Source organism: Hemicordylus capensis, chromosome 5 (assembly GCF_027244095.1).
Source record: "Hemicordylus capensis ecotype Gifberg chromosome 5, rHemCap1.1.pri, whole genome shotgun sequence".
Taxonomy (NCBI): domain Eukaryota; kingdom Metazoa; phylum Chordata; class Lepidosauria; order Squamata; family Cordylidae; genus Hemicordylus; species Hemicordylus capensis.
This window is the reverse complement of record NC_069661.1, coordinates 70,702,977-70,730,705: the sequence shown is the minus strand read 5'-3', so window position 1 is coordinate 70,730,705 and position 27,729 is coordinate 70,702,977. Positions and strand designations below refer to the sequence as shown.

The 27,729-nt window shown below is 43.2% G+C and overlaps 1 protein-coding gene across 5 annotated transcripts in view; it reads left to right on the top strand.

The window, feature by feature from the left end:
- The window catches only part of FSTL5 (follistatin like 5), a 563,532-nt gene that overhangs the window by 324,571 nt on the left and 211,232 nt on the right, over positions 1-27,729 (top strand). For all 5 annotated transcript variants that reach the window (XM_053256999.1, XM_053256997.1, XM_053256998.1 and 2 more), the window contains one exon: positions 9,058-9,178. In XM_053256999.1, coding sequence (XP_053112974.1) covers positions 9,058-9,178 — 121 coding nt within the window. The remainder of the gene's footprint in view (positions 1-9,057; positions 9,179-27,729) is intronic.

Genomic DNA, 27,729 nt, shown 5'->3' with positions numbered 1-27,729 from the left:
TTCTGAGCAAGGAGCTTTTTCCAGTCCCTCCTCCCTGTGCCTATAATTTCCTGGTGTGAACAGCTGCTAATCAAGTTTCTAATCCTCAGTGGGCGGCTCCTGTCATTACCCACTGAAGGAAATAAAAATCGGGTTGAAAATACAGAATCTGAAGTCAAAAGGAACTATATATTTTTTCATTGGTTTTAATGCCTTTTGTGGGGCGGGACCAGGCCAGCTCTCTCTAGCAATCAGATTGGCTGGAGCAGCTTGATGAGCTGACTGTTCCAGCCAGTAAGAACTGGAAGAAAGGGGGTGGTGGAGAGGGAGGAGAGATAGAGGTTTGGTGAGAGGGAGACTTGGGGTGAGAGGGGGACATGGGGTGTGTGTGTGAGAGAGAGAGACAGAGGCCACATTCAGACATAGCAGGAACTGGCTTAGAACTGCAGTTTGCGGTTAAAATTATAAAATGGGGGTCGCATCTCAGACAACCCCCCATTCCCATGTTGGGAAATTCCAAAAGAAGGTTAGAGTTTGCTTTTGTTTGGATTCAAAATGCAAAGCATGTGGGCTTTTGAGAGCTGCTCTTCTGGTGGCATTTGCCTCACACCTCATAGAAAGTACTTACCATCTGGAACAGATTCCCATGAGATGTGGGTGAAAAGAAAATGTAGCCACATCACATGTACTGTATATGCAGAAGTGTGTTGCACACATTCATAGGCCCCTCTAAATCCCAGCCCCTTCTCTGTCTACAAACACACACACACACACACACACACACACACACACACACACACACACACACACTTTCATAGCACGCATTTGTCCATGGATGTGTCCACAGGAGTAATTGAGGAAATCCTTATGTGCATCATCTTAAATTGTTTCCCTCTACTTTCTGCAAGCTGGTTGCACATGGATGGGGAGATAGGGAATCTTCACGTCAGTAGTGCAAATTGCTGGTGACTAAAGGCATGGTGTGATATGTTCCTTATAATCAGGTTGATCCACATGAACAGCAGTTTGCAAACTTTATTGCCAGTAACACATGGACACTTTTCCAGAAGTATCACGTATGTACGACTGTGATGTAAGAGTGAGTTTGAGAATAGGGATGTTTTTGTTTGTTTGTTTTACTTTGATAAGACCAACTCTATTTTAATATCTGTACAAAGTATAAATTATGGCAAATGATGCCTGGAACAAATCTGTTTTCTCATATCATGTTGAAATCATTAAACAAACACAATCTGTCTCTTGATAGGGTCGTTTTATAGAGGTAAATGGAAAAACCTGAAATGCTTTTATGGAAGTATGCTTAGTAAACGAAAATAAAAAAGGTGTTGGCATCCTTTATTGCATTATTTTGACTGACAGACATTTCTTTTTGATAAACAGAAATTGTGTAAATATTATAATTGCTTTCTGTACTAATAAACACCTTCCTCTGTTTGAAATATGCTAATGTGTAGAGCTGATCTAAATGTTCTTCAGTTAACATTTTTGGCACAGAAAAAAGGAGACTGGGAGGGAGGTTCCTAAAGATTTCCGAAAATCTCATATTTTTTTCACCCATTTGCTGTTGTCCACATACTTGTTCAGCTGCTGTTTCAGTGCCATTAAAAAAAAAACAAAAAAAACTGCCCTTTCCCCTAGTAACAGCAAAGGCATCATGTTTGGGCTATGTGGTAATGTCACTGACAGCAGTGCCTATATAGGGACCATTTCTATGGTCCCTATCATTTTGAATTATCTTTCAGTGATTTTAAAAAAATCAAATTTTGCTATGTGTTAACATCACTGCTTTTTTTTATTTTTTTAAAGGCACAATGAAGGGAGAAGTGCATCAGAATTGTCACTGACTTGAATTACAGATAGAGTCACAAAGGAGCCTCTAGCAGAATGTGAGATATTTGTATCTTTCCTTCTGTGGGGCAAACAAGTTTAGGCCACCAGAGGGCCAATTTGGATGTTGAAAACTGAAAAGGGGGGAAGTTAGCCCATCCCTTTACTATTTTCCCAAAGAAACTGGCTCTCCCACCCTCATAGGTGAGTCAGGATATCAAGATGAATTTTGTACCACCTTGGACTGAGACACCCTGGCCATGGGGCCCACAAAACAAGCTCAATAGGGCCCTAGCGCCAAGTGGGCCCCACACCAAAATGCAGCGCAGGCCAGCATTTGATCTGAAATAGGGTGTGTTGCCCCGTTTCGGAGCAAAGCCACGCCCCCTGCTGCATCTGGTGTCAGATGCTGCTGATGTCAGATGCAGGGGGTGGGCCTCAAGCCCCGCACCCCAGAAGAGACGGCGCTGCCAAAAGGAACCTAGCGCAGCTACAACAGTGAGAGGGGAGGGGTTTCACTGGGGTGGAGCTGGCTGAACTTCTTTGACAGAACTCAAGCAGTTCCTGCTGCCAGCTGACAGAGGAGATGTCATACAAAGAAAAGTTGCAAGAGGTGGCTGGGAAGAGCTGGTAGTGGGGTATCACTACAACCCTGCGTTTTGTTTTAAACAAAGGAATGCAACTACTGCTGGCAGTTCCCTCATCTCTCTGGACTACAATCTGGAATATGTGTGTTTTGTTGGTATGTATGCTGGTGACTCATTTAAATAGAGCTGCACTTGTGGAATGGAGATTCTGACATAATCACAGATTTCCTGCCTCACTTGCAATGTGATTCATTTGTTTTGATGGTCATGTTTTTCACACTCAGCAAGTCTAGACTATTGTTAACATCTAGCAAATAAACAAGCAGCATGATATCTGTTGTCTAGCTGTGCATAGCACATTATATTTAACAATGTGTAAAAATTAAATCTTGTCAGCTTCTGCTTATTATCCTATAACTGCTGATTTATATATTAAAAAGTACTCCATCTTTTTGAAAGAACTTGCAAATTGTTCACATTTTAATCTTTGTTGAATTTTGCTGGCCATAAGCTTTGCTGCTGAACATGAGTTTTTTTGCTAAACATACGCTTTTCTGCTTTAACATATTGACTGACATACTTAGGAGAATTACTGAGAGAAGTCATTAAAATTAAAATTAAAAGAACAAGTTAAGAAATGTTAATTTCAATGGAAATATCTTGAATAATTTTCTTAAGTTCTTCCTAGTGTTCAACAGAATTCCTTAAATCCTAAAATATTAGAAAAGTGATTGCAGCATACTGTTTAACAGCATGTGGCTTTTAAAAAAAGTTCCCAGTTAAAACCTGGGCTTTCTTTTGTGTTAAAGAAAAGTGTGCTGTCAAGTCGATTTCGGCTCCTGGCTCCCACAGAGCCCTGTGGTTTTCTTTGGTAAAATACAGGAGGGGTTTACCATTGCCATCTCCTGTGCAGTATGAAATGATGCCTTTCAGCATCTTCCTATATTGCTGCTGCCGGATATAGTACCAGCGGAGGTTCGAACCGGCAACCTTTTGCTTGTTAGTCAAGCATTCCCCGCTGTTTTAGTTTACATTTATATACCAATTTTCCAACTCTAGCTGCTCAAAGCAATTTATAGCAGAATACAACTTCATACCAACATCAAAAGTCTGAGCTGGGGACAGAAACTATCTCAGTTGCTCTGGTGGATTTCTTGTGGTGGGAGATTAACTGTGGGAAAGTGGCATGTTGATTTTTCTAGACCTCTCAGCAGGTCCTTCACCAACTGACTGTTTGGTGTGGTTGACACTGGATACAAGTGCTTCCATTCATTCCTAGAAGATGGTGTTGAAGGTCTTCTTCTATGCCTCCTGACCTTTTACTTGAAGGGTTCGGCAGGATTCAGTTTTGTCTTCTATGGTCTTTTAGTAGGGATGTGCAGAACGTTTCGATGGCTAAACGTTTCGACTTGAAATGGGTTGTTTCGAGTGTTTTGAACTCAGACTTTTAAATAAAGGGTGTGTTCCAAGCAGAACAACCCTGTATCAATTGAGTTTTGACATTTCAAGCACCATTTTGGAAGACTGCTTTTCCCTTGCTGACTGACTGCTTTTCTGGCAATGGCTTCCAATTGGCTTGTGATTTCCTTCCTTCTTGGTTAGCTTGTGATATTTATTTATTTCATTTCATTTCATTTCATTTCTATCCCGCTTTTCCTCCAAGGAGTCCAGAGCGATGTACTACATGCTTAAGTTTCTCCTCACAACAACCCTGTGAAGTAGGTTAGGCTGAGAGAGAAGTGACTGGCCCAGAGTCACCCAGCTAGTATCATGGCTGAATGGGGATTTGAACTCGGGTCTCTCCGGTCCTAGTCCAGCACTCTAACCACTACACCATGCTGGCTCAAATCAAGTGTTGTCAGGAGCAACTGTGCCCCCATTGGCTGCGGGAAGGACAGGAAGGGAGAACACAAAAGAAGGGAATTTAAAAATGAAATGCAGAAGGACTGGGAGGTGGAGAGAATCCTTATAGTGTGCCTCTCTTGAAGAAGAGGATACACCAGAAGAGGAGGAAGGAAGGTTTACTTTTGTGGTTTTTCTCAGCACTGAGTAAGCTGTACTAATAGTGTGGTAACTATCTGGTTTTTCTGGATTTCGGATTGACATAGGCAGAACTTGGGTGCCTGCCTTCTATGAATTGTGGTTTGTTTTGTTTGTGAAATAGTGTTATGATGAATCATTGACAGTGGCAGATCTCTCTGTGTGTATGTTATATTTCTTGGTGATTGCTGTGGTGAGCTCCATGTCTGGCCTTGGGACCAACTTGTGCTTCCCTCACTGCTGTTGTCAGCAATGCAATCTGCATTGCAAAGTGTACTCAGTCAAAATGTGGCTGAAGTTGCTCTTGCTGAACTTATGGCTGTGCTTGCTGCTAAGTAAGGGTTCTGCTGTGGCAGCTGTTGCAATGCTAGGAAGTAATGTAAGGAGTCATAATTGTGTGAGAGAGAGCAACTTGTGCCAGTGAAGTTACTGCAGTGCAGGCACTGTGGCTAGCAGTGGATTCTGGGTCAGTGATTCTTTTTTGGCCATTTTTTGGAATGTGTTTGAAATGTGCATTCTGAGTTGGGTGGGACAGATTTCCTTTTAATGTGTGCTTCTGTGGTGTTTTGAAAGGCAGGGTTGCAAACTGCATTGCCCATTGCTCACTGCATTGCCCCATGGGTGGCTCCTAAGGACACTTAAATGGGTTGTGTGGTAGAGCATAATGAATGCTACTAGAGATGTGCACAAATCAAGATTTGTACACCTTTCAAAGGGTCAGTGGGGGCACCTTTAAGAGCAAGGAGAGAAGAAAAGGTGATTTTTAACCTTTCTCCCAAACCCCATAGGATCCTGCTTGTCCATTTCTGCTTGGACCTGCTTGTCCATTTCTTTTGGAGGTTGGGTGGTAGGTTGCACCCATTATGTTCTACCACACAACCCACTTTGGTGTCCCTAGGAGCTACCCATGGGGGGGAATGGGGTGTTTCAAGTTCCCCATTGTTCCCTATGGCTGAAATGCTTGAAACGTTTCAAGTTTGTTCCATTCAAACAGCTGGTTCTACCTCTGTTTCATTGGAACATTTTGGCCATTTTGCATCCCCCCGCCCCGAGCTTGAAACAGAACACAAAATCTGTTTCATGAACATCTCTGCTCTTCAACATATGAGAGTAGCATTTCATATGTGAATATTGAACTTCTGGATGATGTCGTATGGACAAGGGCAACTCAAGTCAAGCCCCGGTGTGAGGCAAGGAGCAGTTTGCCACCTGCCCCCTCAGTCCGAGCCATACCATCGCTGGCCTCGCTTCTGAGCTCATCTTCTCCCTTATCTTCCGGATGACTGCCCTATCTCTCCTGGGGATGGTAAGGCTGCTTTTTGCATGGTATAGAAAGCAGATGGTGGATCCTCCATATTTTCCATCTCCTCCTCCTTCCATCCAGCTCCCAGTGCGCGCTCTCTCTCTCTTTTCCTCCTGCTTCTCTCAAACACTGTATTGCAGGAAACAGGAGAGAAAGAGAGCTCACACTGGTCCCAGCTTTTCTCGAGACACTGGTTCCAGGTTTTCATTTTCACAGCTGATTAGTAGATTTGGTGAAAAGGAGAGAAACTGGGACCAGCGCATGTGGTCTCTTCCCTTCTCTCCAACACAGGGAAGAGGAAAAGAGAGTACACACTGGTCTTGGCTCCTCTCCCTCTCACTAACCTTACAACACAGCTGTGAAGAAAAGAAAAGCCAGGACCAGCACTTGTTCTGTTCAAGGGCAGCTCTAGATGGTGGGGCCAGGGATGACAAACATCCCCCAGAAAAGTGGCTTGCCCTCCACTGCCCCCATTTCTGTTTCAGAAATCTAATATGCGAGACACAGCTCAGCCACCCATAAATCCACTTTTGTGCAGTTTTTTCCCCTGGTGCCATCACTGGGTCTTTTAATCTCCCCTTTCCTGCAGTATGATGTCGGAGAGAAGGGAACCAAGAGAGAGAAAGTGCATGCACATGCAAGCAAGCTCATCTTGTTCTCTCCTCTCTGCAGCTGCATTAAGGGGAGAATCCAGGACCAGCATGTGTTCTCCCCATCTGCTCCCCACTGCTCAACACTGTCTCCCTTGGGGTGCACCTCAGCCACTGAAGCTGGTGGCAAGAAGAAAGTGATGTCTTGGAGGTCATGGCAAGGGTGCCAGAGGCACAAGCAAAAGGCTTGTGGCCTTTTGGGGAGCAGCAGGACACATTCTGCCACCTCACAAAAGGCTCCCAATGGTGGTGTCTGAGGTGATTGCCTCAGTTTGCCTCATGAGGTAGCCACCACTGCGTATGCAGATTTCTGCTGAAGAATCATCAGTATGCTGTGACACCAAGTTCTATCTCTAATTCTCATTGGATCCTACAGAAGAAGTGGAAGTCCTGAATAGGGATGTGCACAAAACCGGTTTGCCCAGTTCGGTTTGAATTTGAACCGGGTCCGAACCAGGAGGGGGTGGTTCGGTTTTGGTTTCGCTTAAAGCCCCCCGGTTCAGTTTGAATTCAAACTGGTTTAAACCTCCAAAAGTGGGTAGGGTGGTAGCTGGCACCCATGGGTACCTGCCACCCAAACCCCAAAGCAATCGGACACTCGTACGATTTTTATGAATTTTTGAAATTTATTTTTATTTTGTTTCTCATAGGGTATAATGGGACTCGAATGAACCCATTATTCCCTATTGTGGAGCACCCACGGGTGCCAAAAACCACCCAAATAATGGAATAATGGGCTGGTTCGAGTCCCATTATATCCTATGAGGAAAATAAAAATAAATTTCAAAAATTCATAAAATATCGTACGAGTGTCCGATTGCTTTGGGATTTGGGTGGTAGGTACCCATGGGTGGCAGCTACCACCCCACCCATGTTTGGAGGTTTGAACCAGTTCAAACCAGTTTGAATTGAACTACCCCCAGTTTGGGTCAAATTCAAACCTGCAGCTTGAACCTGATGGCTGGTTTGGTTCGAATTCAAACCATCAAACCACCTTGGTTTGAATTTGAACCGGTTTGAATTTGAACCGGTTTGCACATCCCTAGTCCTGAAGCTGTGTGGGATGTGACAAGACTGGAGGGTGGCGGAGATCTGAAACTTACAAAGGTGCTGTTGTTTGGGTGATCAGGGAGTAGGTGTTCAACCTGTTCTGGATGGAGCCTTACTCTCCCTTAAAGATCATGTGCTCTGTGTTCTGAGGCTCCTTATTGATGTCCCGTTTTCAGCAATGATGAGAAGCACTTTTTATCAGGTTTGAATTGTTTGCCTGTTGTGGCCTTTCCATGAGAAGCCTACTGTAGCCAGTGATCCATGCCCTTGCCAGATTGATTGGATTATTGTAACATGCTTGTCATGGGACTCTCCTTAAAAAGCATTCAGAAATTTCCTGAATGCATGAAGCAACCCAGCTATTGGAATAGATTTTTTTTTAGAAAAAATTGAAGTTGATATAATGAATGTTGGTGTAATATCTCAGTTGATGCTGTGGCAGTTCTTTTCAGGTTAAATACTGTGATTTTCACAAAAGACTTCTTTACACAGTTAACATTGTTACCTTTATTATCATCATTATCACAATGACCGATTCTCAAGCATTGCCTTTTGTGTTGGAATGATGGGGGTGGGGGGTGGGGAATGTAAGAACTTGCTATTTTGTTGCGTGCATGAAGAGGATGTGATGGACTTCCCCTTCTCCCTGTTTCTCAGTTTTCTAGAGCAGATATCAGTTAATAAAGATGAGTCTGACTATAGTGAAAAGAATTGTTGTTTAAACTGTAGACACTGTACCCAGGTATAGTACCCACAAGACACCAGCAAGGCCTCCAACTATAAAGTCGGGGTGGAGCTATAATAGGGTGCATGGATCCCAAGAACCTGCCCTGCCTCCGAGGCTGCCTCACTCGTCTCTGGTGCTGCCTCACTTGCCTCCTCCCCTGCACTGGCCAGCCTCCCCTGGAGCTATTGCACTCTTGCTGCCTACCGCCATGTTGCTGACACCGTTCTCCTTCTCCCCACGGTACCATGAGCCACACTGCCCATCCCCAGTGGTGCACACTTGCAACCCATTGTTACTTCCTGCCAGTCCCCAGTGCCGCTTCTTGCCCATCACCAGTGACATGCCACATGGCTGGTAGGAGCATGTCGTTGCTGCGAGGAGGCTAACACCATTACCACCAGCACCACCACTGGGGGGTGGGAGTGCACCACTGCCAGGGTATGGAGTGTGTTTCTGCTGCAGCGGGTTGTGTGGGGTGTGTGGTAAAGGTGAGAACATGGGCTGCCCGTGAGAACATGGGCTTCCTATTTCCTCTCTATGCCACTGGATACAGTGTTTGTCCCTGCAGAAAAGGTGGGGGCAGGGCTCCGTTTTAATGTCTCAACCATCCTGAATGCATATTTTGTGTTTCATTGTGTCAGATCCTATTGTACAGCCACAGAATTCCACCGTCAATGGAAATGTATTAACCTTTTTTAATGAATGACTGTATATAATTACAAACCAACTTGAAATCTCTGACTTTATACAGTTCTAGTTCATTGCCCTGCAGCATCCTTAAAATGATCTATTAAATGATATTAGAAATACTTAATTATACCATTCAACTCATAGTGCTCCAATGTAATTTCATGGTTATAATTTTCTTGTCAGGTAATAAAACAGGATGAGCTTGGCAAGGATCTGTCTGACTGCTCTCTTTTCGATCTGTTGAAATATGATGATTATAACAGTGACAAGCACCTAGGCCTGGAAGAATTCTATAGAGCATTCCGTGAGTACTCTTCCTATTTGCATTCTGCCAGAATTTCCTTATGACCCCCACCCCGCCAGCACAATATAAATGCTCTATAAATTTTCTGGCACCATTTTAAAGAAATGCTGGTGTAATATTTTAAGATAAGCATGTAGTTGCATTCTATGGTTGAGCCTTTGCAATATGAATCCTTGAGAGTTAAACTGCAGAGAGGATGTTTTATTTAGATCTTGATTAGGATAATAGGGCATGTTTAGAATATCATTTTGCCCAAATGATGGCTTTAAATGAAAAGGAAATAGCATGCATATGGAAGTAAGTCAGTTGCACCACTGGCCTAAGTTAGTGCACCACTGGCACTAGAACAGTGCATGTGAGATTGAAGCAGAGGATTTTCCACATTAAGGACACTGGCTGACAGCCAAACTAATGCTGCATTGGGAGAAAGGTGATCTCAGCTGATCTCCACTTCCCTTTGAAGATCACTGTGCTTCCCAAAAATATGTCCCTGAGGGTTGTACAACCCTCAGGGTCATTTTATCAGAAGACCCAGTGGGCTTTGTAGGGAAAATGAGAAAGAAGATTGCCTCTCCCCTCTAGCTCCAATGCAGCTTTAGTCTGGATGCCAGCTACTATCTATTGGGTTGGTAATATGTATTAGATACTCACAGTTGTATCTTTATTGTGGGGTTATTTTCAAATTCCCTGATTTTCCCCCTAACCTTGGATAACATGTAAAATAATCTGATATAGATTTTCCTGTTTTTCTCCCTTGCCTATCTTTCTGAAGATCTTGTGTGACCTATTTCTGATTTTTACTTTTTTACAATATAAGCAGTCAGTTCCACAGAATTAGACCCCCGCCAATTGCTTGAGGATGATAAAAAGAAGCATTCTCTGGTCTCTCCCATTAGTAAGGAGGCTGAGGGCTACTGGGAGGTTGCATCCCTTGCCTCCTAATAAGAATATAATGGCTAGAGGATAACCAGCCTGGACCATCCATCAGCAAGGAAAGGCGAAGTTGTAGGGAGCCTTGCCAACTCTATCAGAAAATAACTCTCTGATCTGAATGCCAGAAGCAAAAGGAAGCACCAACATCTAGAGGCTGCTAAGCTGTGTGTGGGATTTTTGTTTCCTTTTTTAAAAAAAATGTCATTAATCCAATTCATTGAAAGCTGCCATGAGCACCATTCAGTCAAAAGGCAGACTATGAATGCACTAGATAAATAAAGTCCTCCATATGAGCCTTGCTGGATGAGCCTTGACAAAGCCTATCATACAACAACTTGTTTCTCACAGATGCATCTAGGAAGTCCATAAGCACGAGATGAAGGCAGGCCCCCTTTCCTGCCATGGCTCCCCTGCAACTGGAGATTTGGTGCAGGGTGCTATCAGTATGCTGATGACACCCAATATTTTTTTCTATGTCAACATCATCAGGAGAAGGCCTAATCTCCCTAAATGTCTGCCTGGAGGCAGTGATGGGCTGAATGAGAGGTAACAAGCTGAGGCTGAATCCAGATAAGACAGAGGTGATTATTGTGCAGGGTTGGAAATCGGGAGATGATTTGGATCTGCCAGTTCTGGATGGGGTCACACTTCCCCAGAAGGAACAGGTACGCAGTCTGGGGGTGCTTCTGGACACAAACATCCCCCTGGTGTTGCAGGTTGAGGCAGTGGCCAGAAGTGCCCTTTATCAGCTTCAGCTGATACACCAGCTGCATCCATTTCTTGAGATAAATGACCTCAGAACAGTAGTACATCTTCTGGTCACCTCCGGACTTGACTACTGTAATGCGCTCTATGTGGGGCTGCCTTTGCAAGTAGTCCGGAACTGCAGTTGGTCCAGAATGTGGCAGCCAGGTTGGTCTTTGGGTCATCTTGGAGAGACCATATTATTCCTATCTTAAAAGATTTACGCTGGTTGCCAATAAGTTTCTGGGCAAATACAAGGTTTTGGTTATAACCTATAAAGCCCTAAACAGCTTGGGCCTTGGGTATTTAAGAGAACGTCTTCTTTGCCATGAACCACACCTCCCATTGAGATCATCTGGGGAGGTTCGTCTGCAGTTGCCATAGGCTCATGTGGTGGCTACATAGGGATGAGCCATCTCCATTGCCGCCCCGAGGCTTTGGAACACACTCCCTGCTGAAAAAGAGCCTCCCCATCTCTTGCAACTTTTAAAAAGGCAGTCAAGATGCATTTTTTCACCTAGGCTTTTAACTAGATATTGTTTTAATTGTGTTTTTAATAGTTTTAACGTTTTAAATTTTAATTGTAATTTTTAAATCTTTTTATCTGTGATTTTTATTGTTTTGTTATAAACCACCCAGAGACTTGCGTTTTGGGCGGTATACAAATGTGTTAAATAATAACATAAATAAACAAACAAGCTGGTATTCAGAGACATCCTGCCTCTGAACCGAGAGGTTGCCTACAGCCATCAATACTAGTATAGGTATCTAAGGAAAAAATGGGGGTGGGGGGAACCACCCTTCCATCACTATGGTTAAGTGTACAGCCAGGGTAAATAATCTGTGTACAATTAACTATATTTTGTCAAGGCTTGGTTTAGTTTTGGTTCTTCCTTTCCTCCGGGAGGCTTACTAGCATGGAGTTTGAGAACTTCTACCATAAGATAATAAATCATTGGGAAAATATGTGTATTCAGTGATCTGTGAGATGAATGAGATGTCTACTCACTGAAGATAATATAAAAAAATATTTCAACACTTCTTTGGGATTCAGACTTTTTAGGAGGTCAGATTCCCTCTAAATTTCTTTTCTTAAGTCTTAAGCAATTAAATTCTGTTTAAATATGCATACAGGACAGGAATGTGATAGTGGCATGATTAATTATCACTATTGTTTCATTAGCATTTCCTAGTAGGAGATTTTTTTTTCCTGCAATGTAGTTAATTAGAGCCTTGACTGTCATCTAAAGACGGTAAGTTCAGAATCAAACATGACTGAAAATTACTTTGTGAGCTTTATGATTTGGCATCTTTAAGCCAGAAGGGATTTTGATTCAGTGGTTGAAAAATCAATTTTCTTTTAAAGAGAATTTCATACTGGGCTAATCTGAATGTTCTCCAGTAAACATTTTCAGTGAGGGGAAACAAGGTTTGGAGTCTTAGAGACTTCCCAGTTTTGCACTGCTTCAGTGCTGTGCACAGTCCCAATCAGTGACGGCTTTGGCATGGTTTTTTGTTGTTTGAAAAATCCCCCCCCACACACACACACACACTAGAACTAAGCTAGTTCAGAGCAAGGGCTATTAAAAAGATTGCCCCCTCTTTACTTTGTTTGACCTCAGTACACCCTCATGTAGCCAACTGGTTAGCTGCAAATTGACATCACGGTCATTAGGAAGCAGGGTTGCCTTCCAAACAAAAAATGGTGCTAAAGCAGCAGACAGTTGGGCTTACAGTGGACTAGGGCTACTGTAAATCGCCCCTCTGAATTGCAACAGCAAATACTACCACCAGAATGCCAATATTGCAGACTGAATTTGTATGTAAGTGCCAGGAAAGTCTCAAACTGGAATACTCAACAGAGAGAGCCTGGCATCTTATCTCCTGCACCGCCAATGCTCTGTTTTCCTGATGATGATGATGATGATGATGATGATGATGATGATGATGATATAATGATAATAAATACCAAACTTTATTTGTTATCTTTATTTGTGGCTTGTTGTAGTGCAGGGGCATCACCTAGGCTTCAGTGATTGTTAGCTGACCTAACAGATCAATCCTGACTCACCTAGGTCTGTAAAGCCTTGGCTTCTGAACTGTCCCATTTGTCTAAGCAGCAAGGGCTATTGGAATCTTGATTTGCCACACATGAGCTCCCCTTTCTTTGTCTGACTGTTCTCTGGAATGTTCCCTCAGCTCAGCCCTGACTATATCTTTGCCTCTAGCCCATTGGACTATGAACTTCTGCTTGGACCTTGCCTATCTGGACCATGACTATGCCTTAAATGAAGCATCTTATAGGAAGATAGGGTTGCCAAACCATAACAGCAGTAATTAAAAGATTATTCTTTCTACTAGTGAGATACAGATGAAAAGGTTCAAAAGAAATTGATCATACAGTTAAGGGCTGCACAATTTCAGCCCTCCTGCAGATGTTAGCCTACAACTGGAGGGACACTGTGCTGTGGATGGATAAGGCCACCATAAATAGAAGAAAAATGCACACAAAATCCTCCATGAGGACTATCAGAAATTCATCACTGTTATTTGTATTGTGAATTGTCTGTCACATAATCCCCTTTACTTCTCTGTATTTCCCTACTTGGAGGTTCTGTTGAAAAACTATTTTGGAAAAGTGTGTTTAATAGTTTCTGTGCCGGGTCTCAAGATCAGTGAGACCCGGTTTGGTGGGGTGAGCGGGGAGAGTAGGTTAAGCCCGTTCTCCCCGCACATGAGCAGGGAGGGAGCCCTGGGCGACCGGATCGGCCGCCCACATGATTGCCGGCTCAGTGACAGAGCCAGCAGGGGCTGGGGAGCTCGGGGGCCATCAGCCCCCGGAAGCTCAAGGATGCCCTTCATGAGTGCGCAGGGCATACTGGGGAGACCCTCAGAGCTGGAAGGCAGCTTTTCACCTCCCCTCCGGGGGTCTCCTCGTGAGTAGTTGCGGCACCACACCATGGCTACTCACAATCGGAAAGCCCAGGTTTGTGGAGTGCTTGCTCCGCAAACCCTGGCTTTGGAGAGGGCTAAAAAAGTGGGCTAGCCACTTGTAAGCCACCGGGCTCACCTGTGAGCCCGGTGGTTTACACAATCAGCCAAAATAGGGCTAGGCTCTCCTAGTCCGATTTTGGCTGATCGTGAGAATAGCCCCTCTCTTTAGGCACTGTGCACTACCTATCAATGTTAGATTTTACAAATTTGGGGTTTTCTTACATATGTATTGGGAGGACACATTGGGGCTATTCACACAAGCATGCAAAACCAGATTAAGGGAGCCCAGCCTGGTTTTGCATGTTCATGTGAACCACCAGGACCACACCTGATCTCAGTGGCTACATGGTGGCAAACCTTCCTACCAAATGAGATAAGGGAGCGAGCGCTCCCTTAACTTCATTTTTCTAATCATGTGTCAGCTGCGGCTGCTGGCGGGGGGGGGGGGGGATCCCAATAATGCACCACACACTCACATGGTGCATTATTTGGCCTCCAGGGGGTGGGGCAACGCTTGCCAGAGTGTCCGGAAACCCCCTACCCTAGGAGCTGCAGCGGGAGCCACTGCTCGTCTGGGTGGGCGATCTGCCCACTCAGGGACTAAGCATCAATTGTCTGTGGGGAAGGTAAGCTGAACCCTCCTTACCTGCAGACTGCCCATGAGATCTGCTCACAGATCGTGAGAAGAGCTCTATTATCTCAATAATAAGCTAGCTTTGATACAAACAAGGCATATAGCTTATAATGGTTAGTTTGTCAGATAGAAATTAAATACTTTTGTGTACATATGCTTGTATAAAATGTATAATCCTATTTATGAACTGCAACATTGGTCAGTCCTGATTCCTGGACAACAGAAAGTGATCACTTTCTTTTTTTCTTTTGTCACTATGAAGTGTAAACCGTGTAAGATGTTTTTATAACAGCACAGGACACAAGTGGAACAATTAAGACAGGATTAATAAACATGTTTTCGAGGACGCTGTTTATACTTATGAGAGGAAAAATATATTTTGTATTTTGGCATGATTTTCTGTTATAAAAAGAGCCACTCATTATGCACTGGTACATGATTATTCCTCTGTGACTTGATGTGTGTCTCATGCTTTGGCAAAAAAAAAGTACATAACATGCTTGCTCAGATAGTAAATCCAGACTATTTGCCTTCTGAGTCAGAACTAGCCATTGAGAAGGCTAAAGCATAGCTTGTTTTTCTGTCCTGTGATGCAATAAGGTAAGGGCAGCAGTTTATCTACTTAATGTCCATTATGACTAGAGGAATCTACCATTCGTCTCATAAGTTGCTAAAGGGCAGGTTGACCAATTATTATTTTTAATCATGTGACCAGTTACTTAAAAGGAACCATGCAAACTGCTAATTTGGGTTTCTTAGAAATGCATCATAAACAGTATGATGGTAGTTAGTCAAGATGATATAGATGGATAATCTTCCTTCCAATTATGTCGGATTGGCTTGAAAGCAACCCAAGATGCTTCTTCCCCACTTATCCCCCACCCATGTAACTTGGCTTGAGGGCTGATTCAGAGGATACCAACTTTACAGCTCTGCAAAATCACATGATTAGAGGTTTGAGCATGACCAGTCATGCACTGTTTTGCTGCTGCTTAATCACATGGGAAAGACATCCAAACAGTCCCTAACTAAGCAAGTGTACTTGCTGGGTGCTCACAGACCCCTTAAGGGGGAATTCCAAGTTTCAGAAGCACACACAGAAGGAGCCCACTTACCTCTCCCCCCACCCCCATCCTGGTCCCTAAGCTGCTGAGGTGGTTTCTGTGACTGTTGAATTCTTTCCTTTTGAGGAAGATGGGGACAGTCTCCAGTTGCCTGGTGAGCATTAACTAGGGCACTCTAGGAGAGAATGGGCATTCTGGGTAGGAACACACTAGCAGCATGCTGTATTTCCTGATGCACTTTTCTTAGGACTGGATGAGTAGCACTGAAGTCCAATCTCTGCCTTTGCAGCAGTTAAAGAAGATACTGGGAGTGTGTGTGGGGTGTTTGTTGATCGTTGGTGTGAGAAGTTTACTTGACCTGGGCTCTGGGCTTTCTGCTTGATGTGGGCTGTGCTGCCCACTTCTATTCTCAGAAATCGAGCAAGAGTGTTCAACAGTGCAAGTAGCCTTTATGAATCTATAAGCAGGTGAGTTCATTGTCAGGCTTAAAATGGGGAAAATTCAGTAGCATCTCTAATATGGATATGGTTCACTTTATTGTAAGTGGCACACTGTAGTAATGGGTTAAAATGTGTACAGTAGTTTGTGTCATGCAATTAGATATGTGACCCTGGGGCAAATTACACATTATTTGTCATTATGTGATGGCTATTCAAAAGTGTTTGGGTGTTTGTTTTAATAATAATAATAATAACAACAATAACAATAACAATAACAATAACAACAACAACAACAACAACAACAACAATAATAATAATAATAATAATAATTCTATTTCTATACCGCCCTTCCAAAAATGGCTCAGGGCAGTTTACAAAGAGAAATAACAAACAAGATGGCTCCCTGTCCCCAAAGGGCTCACATTCTAAAAAGAAACATAAGACACACACCAGCAACAGTCACTGGAGGTACTATGCTGCAGGGTGGACAGGGCCAGTTACTCTCCCCCTGCTAAATAAAGAGAATCACCACGTTAAAAGCTGCCTCCTTGCCCAGTTAGCAGGGGTAGGAAAAGGAAAAGCATTGACAGAAGCTGGGGTTTTGAGAAGAGGACCAGGGGAGAGCTGCATAATCCTTCCCGTGCCACCCAAATCATCTGCTCAAAACAATCCACCCCAAGGTACTTGTCCACCCACTGGGGGGAAAAGGAGATGAAGCCATCTGACCAGGGATGTGCAAACAGGCTCGCCCTCGAGCCAGCTGGGCTCAAAGACTCGCCCTTGAGCTGAACCGGTGTGGGTGAAGCTCGGTCCAATGGTGAGCTGAGCCAAGCTCCCTATTCGCAAGCTTACTCAAGGGCCATACTTGTGAAGGGCAATCCAGCAAGGATTCCCCTTTACAGGTAAAGGCCTGTGAGTGGGGAGGGGAAAGTCCTCCCTTTTACCTTCAAAAACATGCAGCTGCGGGATGGGGGTGGCAATGGCAGTGAAAACTCCTTCCAGCTCCTCATCTGCCTCCCAAATGATAGCACGGGCCAGTCTGCAAACTGTTTGGGGCCTCTTTGTACATGCAAGAGCGTGCAGAACGGCCCCAAACAGGCTGAGCAGACTGGCCTGCACTGTCATTTAGGGGACAGGCAGGGAGCTGGAAGGAGCTTTCGCTTCCACATCTGCTGTCCCTGGGATGATGGAGGCAGCAGCGAAGGCTCCTTTCAGCTCCCCGCCTGCCTCCCGGCCCTGTCTGCATCCCATAGAGAGGCCTCAAATGGGCTGCAGACCAGCCCATGCTGTCATTTGGGAGGCAGGCAGGGAGCTGGAAGGAGCTTTAGTTGTCCTCGCTGCCCCCATCCCGCAGCCGTTGCGGCCGCTACCCCCATCCCACCGCACAGTGGCATGTTTTTGAAGGTAAAATGTTATAGTTTACCAAGGAGCGGGAAAGTAAGCAGGTGGCCAGCCCCACTGCTTTTCCTGATGAGTGGCTGGAGTGCGAAGAGTTGGGGTGCGGAGAGGTGGTTGCACAACAGGTGGAGAAGGAAAGATGTCTTTTGTATCAGCCTTCTGCCTCTTCTGGATCAGACTTCAAGTTCTTATGCCCTTCTCAGTCCTTGAAGATCTTTGATGTCATCTCTGGCAGTGTTCCCTCTAACCTTTTTCATTTGTGTGCGGAATGAGTTTTGGCTTGGGCAGCAGTATCAAGGCAGTATGTGTGCAAGTACATTCAGAGTGGGGCCTTCCTGATTCAATCTGAGTGGGATCTAAAATTAACTGAGCAGAGATTTAAAAATGCGTGTGCAGGCACACGGGCGCACACACCACAGAGGGAATACTGATCTCTGGGATCCGTCTCAGAAGTAGAAAGTGTTTTCCCATTCTTGACCCTTTTACCCTGGCTCCACAGATGGGGCATCTTGTCTTCTGCAGCCAAGGTTTAGAAAGCAAGGTTTCTTGTTCAACTTGTCCATGCCTCTGCTCCCTGATTTGGCCTTGAGTAATAAGGGTGTGTGTGTTGCTTCCTTCCTGGTTTTATGACCCCAATTGGAATTCCAAAGGAAGGAAGAAATGAGGAGTGAGGTTATGGTAGGTTATTTTCCAGTACAGCAAAAGCCAGGCACCCATGTTGAATATAATGCATAATTTATAGAATATACCACTGTTCTAATTTCTATTCTCCAGCTATGGTCCTAATACCTTTATTGTATCTGTGTATGAGACCTTGGGTTAGGGCGGTGCACTAAATGAATAAATAAATAAATAAAAACATAGATTTGGCTAGCAGGGGTTTGGGGGTTCAACTAATCTAGCTTCTATAATGTTTGCAAATGTCATTAAGGCTTAATGGATTTCATAGCTTAGGTCAATCCATAACATCCATGACAGGCTCTGTTTAGTGGGTCATGGCAATTGAGCCCAATAGGACAGGATCCATTCAGAGCAAATGGAGGGAGTGCAGTGCAGTGGTTACAGACAAGTTCTGTAAGAGAATTGGAGTGCCCATGACACTATATGTATTACGTAAGTTTCTCCTTCCCACCCTCATGTATGTGGTGTATATATAAATATCTGTTGTATTCGTGCTGTCCACTTTTCAAAGATGTTCTGACTTTGGGTGATTCCCATAGCAATAGTAAATCTGTGTTTACTGCAAACAGTCATTGTGGGATGTTGGTGTTGTTTTTAAAGTTGAAATAAAAAATATTATTTCAGCTCCCTAGTAACATATCTTTTTGAAATGACTATCAAGGCAGCTTCTTCAGGTAACCAGCACAATAGTATACAAAATTCCCATGCTTGCAGTAAAAAGTAAGTAGCAATAACTTATTCTTTTGATTATTTAAACCAATGGAAATACATGTGTAGTCCCTTCCTTTTATGGTAGCGGTAGGGAACAGAAAGTCAATAGGAACAGACAATACAGTGAATGCAAATATATAATATGGTTTTATCATAAATGATGTAAGTTAAGTAGCGTTCCACATATATCCCAAGCAGAGTGGAAGAAAATCATTAGTGAGGCTTGAACTGTGAGCCATCTTTCAGAAATCAGACAGAAGTATTTCTGAGGCACTATGTGCCACCTAATGGCGCAGCGGGGAAGCAATCTGCCTAGAGAGCAGGAGGCTGTTGGTTCGAATCCCTGTTGTTGTGTTTCCCAGAATATAGGTGGGAAATTCCTATATCGGGCAGCAGCGATATAGGAAGGTGCTGAAAAGGCATCATCTGATACAGCACGGGAGAAGGCAATGGTAAACCACTCCAATATTCTACCAAGAAAACCACATGGCTCTGTGGTTGCCAGGAGTCAACACCAACTCGACGGCACAACATTTCCTTTCCTTTATGTGAACTAAAGTATAATTATTATTGTAACAAATAGCCAGTAGTTACTTGGTTCATAGAATATTCAAGGAGGAGCTCTGTGTGTGTGGTTGCATGTGCACACATAATGGTGCATCCTTTTTAATGTTAAGGCTGGCAGAAATAAACTGCCCAGAGATGCAAGTTTGGGGCAGTATAAAAATATGTTAATAAAAATAAATAAATAAATATTCTGATTTAATGTCCAGTCTAAGGCAGGATTTTCCATGCATTTTACTTCATTCACCAGCTGAGCTAGCTACCGGCTAGTTAACCAACTATTTTCTGGTTCAGATGCATTTGTGGGAGTGAATGAGGGGCCAGCTATTTAAGATATTTATTTATTTATTATCATATTTATATGCTACCTGATATATACATCTCAAGGCAGTGTACACAATCCAAATTACAAAACAAAAACAAAAAAATAACATTTCCATAGAATAAAAACAATTAAAAACAATTCACAAAGTGAAACAATTATAATACTTTCACAAGATTAAAACCGTTAAACAGTTTAAAAATAATTTTAGTTAAAAGCCTGAGAATTTAGTTGTGTCTTAACAGTCTTTTTAAAAGCAATCAGAGATGGAGAAGCTCTTATTTTGACAGGGAATTCATTCCAAAGCCCTGGGGCAGCCACAGAGGACCAGCCCTGAGTCGCTTCCAGACAAGCCAGTGGCAACTGTAACTGGACCTCCCAAGATGATCTTCATAGGTGACAGGGTTATTGACAAAGAAAGCAGTTCCATAAGTACCCTGGTCCTAAGTTGTTCAGGGCTTTATAGGTAATGACAAGCTTTATAGGAAATGACAATATTTTGCTTGGAAATATATTTGCAGTAAATGTGATCATTTCAGAATCAGTTTTATATTATCCCTTCAGGTTTTCTCAGAGAAAAACTTGCTGTCACATTCTATACCAGTTGTAGTTTCCAAACTATTTACAAAGGCAGCTCTATGTGCAGTGCATTACAGTAGTCAAGCTTAGAGATCACCAGCGTCTGTTTTAAGGTAATTTCCCTCCAGAAATGGGCATAGCTGAAGTATCAGCTGAAGCAGATAAAAAGCGTTCCTGACCACTGCCTCAATCTGAGAAACCAGAGAGAGTTTGGGATCCAGGAGCACTACCAAGCTATGTACCTGATCTTTCAGGAGGAGTGTAACCTCATGGACAAAAGGCAGATATAAACCATCTCTTGGGTTCCCCGCATCAGTACCTCCATTTTATTTGGATTCAGTTTCAGTTTGTTATCCTACATCCAGCACATTACTGCCTCTAGACAAGCATTTAGAGAAGTTATGCCATTTCTTGATGATGCTGATAGGGAGAAATAGATTTGGGTGTTATCAGCATGCTGAGAATACCCTGCAAAAAATATCCTGATGATTGCTCCCAGCATTTTCATGTGGATGTTAAAGAGCATTGGAGACAGTATGCAGCTTTGTGGAACTCCATATAGTAATTATCACTTTGCAAAGCAAGTCTCCAAGTGGCACCATCTGGAATATACCCAAGATTTAGGAACAGAACCACTGTAGAACAGTGCCACATAATCCCACCTCCCTCAGGAGACCCAGAAGGATACCATGGTTGAGGGCATGATACTGGGTGTGTCCATTGTTCTGTGCACAGGGAGATACTTAAACAAAAGTTGTTGAGGAAGCCTGGGCTGTGTGCTGTGTTAGACATTCCTCTTAAAAGATGAAAAAGTGCTCTCCCAAGGGAGGCAATTGTAGGGGTGAGTGGGTGCTGATTTTCAGCATGATTCACTTGACTGAATCTAAGAGTCTTATCTGTGGAAGGGAATCTGTCCTCTGTTCCTTGGCTTATCTGGCTGTTCGCTTATTGAGAGAGAGAAACTGCATTCCAATGTTGGTGCTTTGGTCTATTCTGGCACCTTCTGTGCATGCTCAAGGGGGAGGTAGCTATCAGAGTGGCATTTCCTAGTTCCCTATAATTACATTAATGACAATAGCACTTAAGAAAAGCCTGGCCAGAGCAACCCATTTCCTTGACTGAGCGGAATGCACTCAGGCAGAGCCTTCCTCATTCTTGGAAATAGTGAGACAGCCAAGATCCGATTTGGGCATGCACTGCGGTGCAATGGGGAACAGGTGGGCATTTGGTGAACGGGTGGGGAACAGGTGAGCACTAACACAGTTAGTGGGTATTTGTCCAGGAATTATAGACTTTTTCATCCTACAATAACGCATTTCACTTTTTGGTGCTATTTACATTAGCCAGTCTATAGCTTCTGAGCTTTTTTAAAAAGACAAAACAAAAGGAGAGAGGTGCTTTATGTTATCCTTTCCCCTGAATGACAGGAAGTCTCAGATCAGCTTTAAATTGTCAGCTTCCTTATGATGATTTGTGGTGAGTGTACTGAAATATTTATTTACAAACGTATAGATCGAGCAGGCATAGGAAACAGACAAACACTTAGCAGCTGGGAGCAAATGAAGACTACAACAGACACTGAAACATGTGGACAGTGCTGATCTGCCTGCACTCCTGCAGGCTCCTAGCCAGCTGACAATCTTATGTTTTTGCGCAAGAGTGTAAATATTTAAAGTAGTGCACTTGCATTACAGAAGTGAGACTTATATTGGAAAGATGTTCCTTAACTGTCAGCAAATCAGTTAAAGAGCTCCTATTCACTGTTATTTTCAGGCTTGCAAGTAGTGGCTGGCATCCAGATGAACAGTGTGCTATTTGGAAGGTGCAACTTTGGCCAATCTCACCATGCCTCCCAAAAAAATGTGTCCTTGAGGGATGTACAGTCCTCAGGGACAGATTTTCAGGAGGCTCAGTTAGGCCAGCACAGCATTAGTCTGGATGTCAGCCAGCAAATTAACCTGAATATCCCTCATATTGATATAATGCAAATTCATACTGTGCTCTGAATACTGTACATGCACGCCTTCCTTCAGAAAGCACATTGCTTGGAGTAATTCCAATTGCTTTCATTCTAGTTCAACTGTGAATATTATTCCAAGGAAAAAAACGTAGAAATTTCAGATGGTTCCACTATAAAGTTCATTCTCAAAAGTAATAAACACATTTAAGTATTACTGCTGTATTCTTCTGTAACTCTTGACCCATCTCTTTATTCTGTCTTTCATTTTGAGCTCCTCTAATGTATTTGCTATTGTGTGTCATTTTTCTTGTTCATTTTCCATCTACTTCAAAGACCTCAAAAGATATTATTCTGACCAAGTGAAATAAAAATGTAGTGTAGAGATTTAGAAAGATCTTCAAGAAAATAGTTTGGTTGAAAATGTTTCATTGCACAGGGAACCTGTTCTCATGAGCAGCCAAGACAGGGCCAAAGCATACAAGCTCAGGCTTAGATGCCCATGAGAACTTCCAGGAAGCATGTGGCTCCTGTGCAGACCAGTCTATCAAGCCCGGCTCTTAAACGACGTTAACCTTAACCCCTGTTTAACCATGTGTCTAACCATATGACACATTGAGGGGTGGCCAGCCTTTCACTGGGGGAATACCCACAATGCACTACGTACACCACTCACACAGTTCCAGGACAATGCGTCCCAGCCCCCACAACTCTGCGCTGCCTGGGGCAGCAGTGGATTGTCTGGGCATGTGATCCACACACCCAGGAACTGGGACCCAGACGTCTGCAGGGGAAGGTAAGCTTCTGCAACCTCCCCCTTCATACGCCCTCCCATTTGGGTCCATGATTGTGAGAAAGGGCCATGTGTGTATCTCCAATCTTTGTGAAGATAACATGTGAGGAGAGTTCCCAGCTATGCTTCTAGAAGGCCCTTTAACCCAACAAAAACTTCATGGAAGCCCTAAATGTTTTCAGAGGGTGAAGGCAGCAGCTATGGTTTCCAGGTCATCTCCTGTCCAGGCTCTTACCAGACTATAACCTTCTTAGCTTCAGCGATGTTACCGTATTATCTGCCTTCAGATCATGCTCTGGGACTACAGGACCATAGTAAAACCAACAAAATACCAGATTATGAATGCAGAATCCTCTTTTCATGCCATTAATACTTTTAAAAATCTGTGTTATCCAAAGTTGATATGCACTATTCCGTCCTGATAGAATTTCTTGTTCAATATTACCCAACGGATACTACAAATAGTATCTGGTTGTTAAAAATAATTCAAGTTACTGAATATTCTTATTCTTATTATATAATTTAGCATTATGTGTCTTTCCCCCCACTCCGATAGTCCTATATTCAGTGTATGGATTCGGGTACCTATCTGTCTAAATACCATAAGTGTGGAAGAGGTGTTTCCATGTATACAGCTGATATGCTTACATGGAACATCATCTTTCAACAATATCAAATCATCTGGCCAAGCTATGCAGTGGGATCTACAGGGTTCTTTCTCCTCACAGTTGGGGATTAATTAGTGAGTGTTAGAAGGAATTGTCAGATTGGAGGGAGTTTGACATAATCCAAAACGACAGCAGGTATATGACATGTACCTACTGAAATTAGACTCTGTAAAGTGGCCCTAAATTATTTGAGATTTCCAAGAGCTAAATGCAAACTTGAATTGTGGGTCTCACCTGTACCTTATAATTACTTTATGAAATAGATAAATACTGAGCCAGTGCTAGTGCATATCTTCATAAAATTATATATTGAAAACAGGAAGGAAAAGAGTGCAGTTTCTTAGGCAGCCATCCTATTCCTTATGAACAGCTTGAGAAGCATATTTGAAGTGATAAGCAGCAGATTGAGGGTCATCTAATTTGAGTGTTGTGATCCTGGACTAATTGACATTTTTCATCTTTGAAGTGGATAGGCAATCTTTGAATTAAAATAAATTTTTAAAATGTTTGTTAATATACAGCAAAGTAATTAAATATGAAAATAAAATAACAACCTTGACAACATTAAATGTCTTAGTGGCACCATCCATGTTCTTGTTGGTATCCTTCTACATGATGTTTGGGGCATTTTGAGGGAAAAATTTATCTTTCAGACTTTTGAATATTCAATGAACACATACTTGAGTGTTTTATTCTGTTTTCTGGATTATTCTCTGTCTCTCACTCACTGGTAAACACAAAGTTTATATCAGTATTTCAGGTCTTGCTGCATGAGGCTCTATGTACACAAAGCTTTTGTGGGGCAGTGATATTGTATTGGCTTGTCCCACCTACTGTATGTCCCAGCTACTAGGGGCACGCACTCTAGTTCTTGGCAGTTTGGTTCAAATTTGAACTGAATTAGAATGGAGCCACCAGTCTGCAGACCAGTTCGTTAGCAGGCAAGAGGACACCTTACCACCACTGGTGGTGGCCCCCTAGGTCCCACTGGCACTTAACCCCAGCAACGCGGGCCAATGGTGGGCCAGTTTTGGCCTCCACACATGCACATAGGCCAGAACTGGGTTCTGGCCCATGCTGCTGGAGAGATAACCAGTGAGGCCTGGACCAGTGACGCCACCATGCCACTGGGCCACTCAAGGTAAGGTGCCCTCACACCTGCCCACGCCTGACCTTCGAACCCCTTTAGAGGTAGGAATATCTTTTGCTTGTAAGCCAGCTCAACTGTTGTTTCCCATGAAACATTTTGGATGTTTGCATTTCGAGCTTAAAATATAACAACAACAACAAAAACCCTTTCATGCACTTCCCTATTATTTATGGAGCACAAGTATGGTCTCAGAGGATACATCTTGAGCTTCCCCCAAACAAATGACTAATTTTCCATGTATGAGGATCTCCAAGAACAACAGTGTATTTAATTGTAGATTTAGGATTCATGCTCTTTGAATTGTGAATTCATAATATATTGTTTTAAATGTAAACAATTGGAAGAGGGCAGGTTGCCCAAAGAATTATCCTGAACTATATGAAAACTGACAGACAAAGCAGCTGGTTGTCCTGATGGAAAGCAAAATGCAGCAATTTCATAAAGGTATACATAATATGAGATTTGGGAATAATGATGAATGCACTATTTTTTACACCAGAACATGCTCAGGGAAAACTGGAAACTTTTTGTTTGTTTGTTTTTAAAGAAAAAAGTCTGAAGACTTTACTTCCCAGTGACCTGCACATACCATATTTTGCATTGAGATTCCTGGCACTTCAGTTAGCTTAATGCACTATCTTCCTTCACCAGAACATGCTCAGGAAAAGCTGGGAACTTTGTTCTTTTTAACAAATTATTAAAAAGAAACTTCCTACTGACCTGCAAAGACACACTATATTTTGAAATGAAAGTCCTGGCACTTAAATCCTGGCCGATTACAAACCTTCTTACTCATTCATCACAAACCCACAGGTGTGGGCCAGAGTTCATTTGTAAAAAAAGACTATGCAATCTCCAATGGATTCTTGACCATTCACAAACCAATTGGGATACAACACGTGTCCCTTGCTCCACAGTTCAAACACACACCTGGATCACAAGTCATCTTAGACGTATAGTGCATTTGTAAGGAAAACAGTTAAAACCACAACACACACACACCCCTGCTTCACTGTTCTCACTTGTCCCACCTACTGCAAATCAACTGCAAATCAACTTGAGCATAGGGCATTTATTAAAAATATATATTGTTTATTTGGATATTAACAGTTAGCTTCACTTTTCTGCTGTGGATAGAGATAACTCTTTCTGCCAGCTTTACTGTAGTAGTGGGGGAAATGATTAACAACCAACTGATTGACCAATCCATTGGTAATTAAATATTCAGTGGAGATCGGACTGCAGCCTCAGGAGATTGGGCCTGCCAGCAGGAGATCAGGCTGCAGGCAGGTGGGCAGCAGAACAACAGGAAAATGACAATTTGGAAGGCCCAGGGGACATGAGGATGCCCCAAGGGGTGTGGGGGATGAAACTCTCACCCAGAAGTCTGGTCTAAAGAGCATCAGTTCTTACGGTTATGTTCCAGGATCTCTAGTAAGAAAAAGGTGCTCCACACATCTAAAACAACCCCCAACACCAGTGCTGCTGTTGTCTGCTATCTCCTGCTCGCCAAAGTTTTTTTTTTCCTTGCAGAAGAGTGAATGAAAATTTAGAGCAGGGTTATAAGCAGAATCCAGGGAGGGAAATGTTGTTTACCAACATTGGAGCAGAGATATTTGCTTACTTGAGCACCCCTGCTTTGAATATTTGCCCTACTCCTAATATTCACTAAAGTATAGGATTGTGGACCTTATCCTGATTCCATCCCCATCACTTTACCAAGATATGAGGAAGAGCTGTCCTACCCATCGGCTCCTTCACCCATGATCATACTCCCCACCTCCTACCTTAACACTCAGAGTTTGCATGACTATCTATCAGGAGTGTGCACAGCTCTACTACCCAGGCTGGGTGTTTTTCTTACCCTAGCAAATAGTGACTGGAGAATGGTGAATTTAAGCCCAGCCTTTGTCTCAAAGCAAGCCCACATGGGGAAAAGAAAAATGCTGCTTCATTCCCTCCATGTTTGCCCAACAGAGACTGTTCAATCACTGCCACCATGCCCATTTTTAACAGAGTTTATTCCCTCCCTGGTGTGGCTGAAATTCCAGGAAAACTCTCTTTCTTTTACCAAATGGAAAGATACAAAAACCTCCCATGTGTAGCCTATGCATGAAAAGAAAAACTTGGTAATGTGCTGCTGAGCAATCAAACTTGAGGCATGTTTACACCAGAGTAAGTCTCCTTTCCAGCCCCCTCTTTCCTGAGTTGAAAATCCACTCAAAGAGGCTGGTTAAAATTGTAAAGGACCAAAAAGAAAAATAACCTTTATTCAAAATACTGCAGACTGCTTCACTCTGAGGCTCGCTCTCTCAGCTTCAGTTACAGGTAATAGCAAACACTAAGTACTTTACAAGATTACTTCCAAAAAGAGCACTCCAGTTGATAGTTGGAGTGGTACACTTTAAAATCTTGGTTACCCAGTTGCAAAGATAGTTCAAAAAGCATCCCCAGTTGCCAGGAACCTTTAAAAGCACCTTTATAGGGCATAGAGACTTCTACAGAGCCCTGGGTGGATAAAAGAGCTCAGGCTAGGGTTTCTGAGAAGGTTATGTTACAAAATAAAACACAATAGACCAATTGTAAGGAATTGCAAAGCACTAAAATAAAGAAATCTGACGCCATCTACCTAACATACAGTTCCCTGGCTAAACCCTTCTCCGAAGCCAAGCCCTGGATTCTTTCCTGAACTCACCAAAACCATGGTAGAGACTTAAGTGAAGCGAGTGCTCCACTAACCCTGCCTTCTCAATCATGAGTCGCCACAGTGTGGTGCCGCACCAGCTCACGATGAGACCCCCACCAGGAAGCTAAAACAAGCCTCTCGGTCACAGAGGTCTCCCCAGCATGCCCTGTGCACTCATGTGCGGCATCCTGGGACTTCTGGGGGCTGAGCGGCCCCCGAGCCCTGCAGCCCCT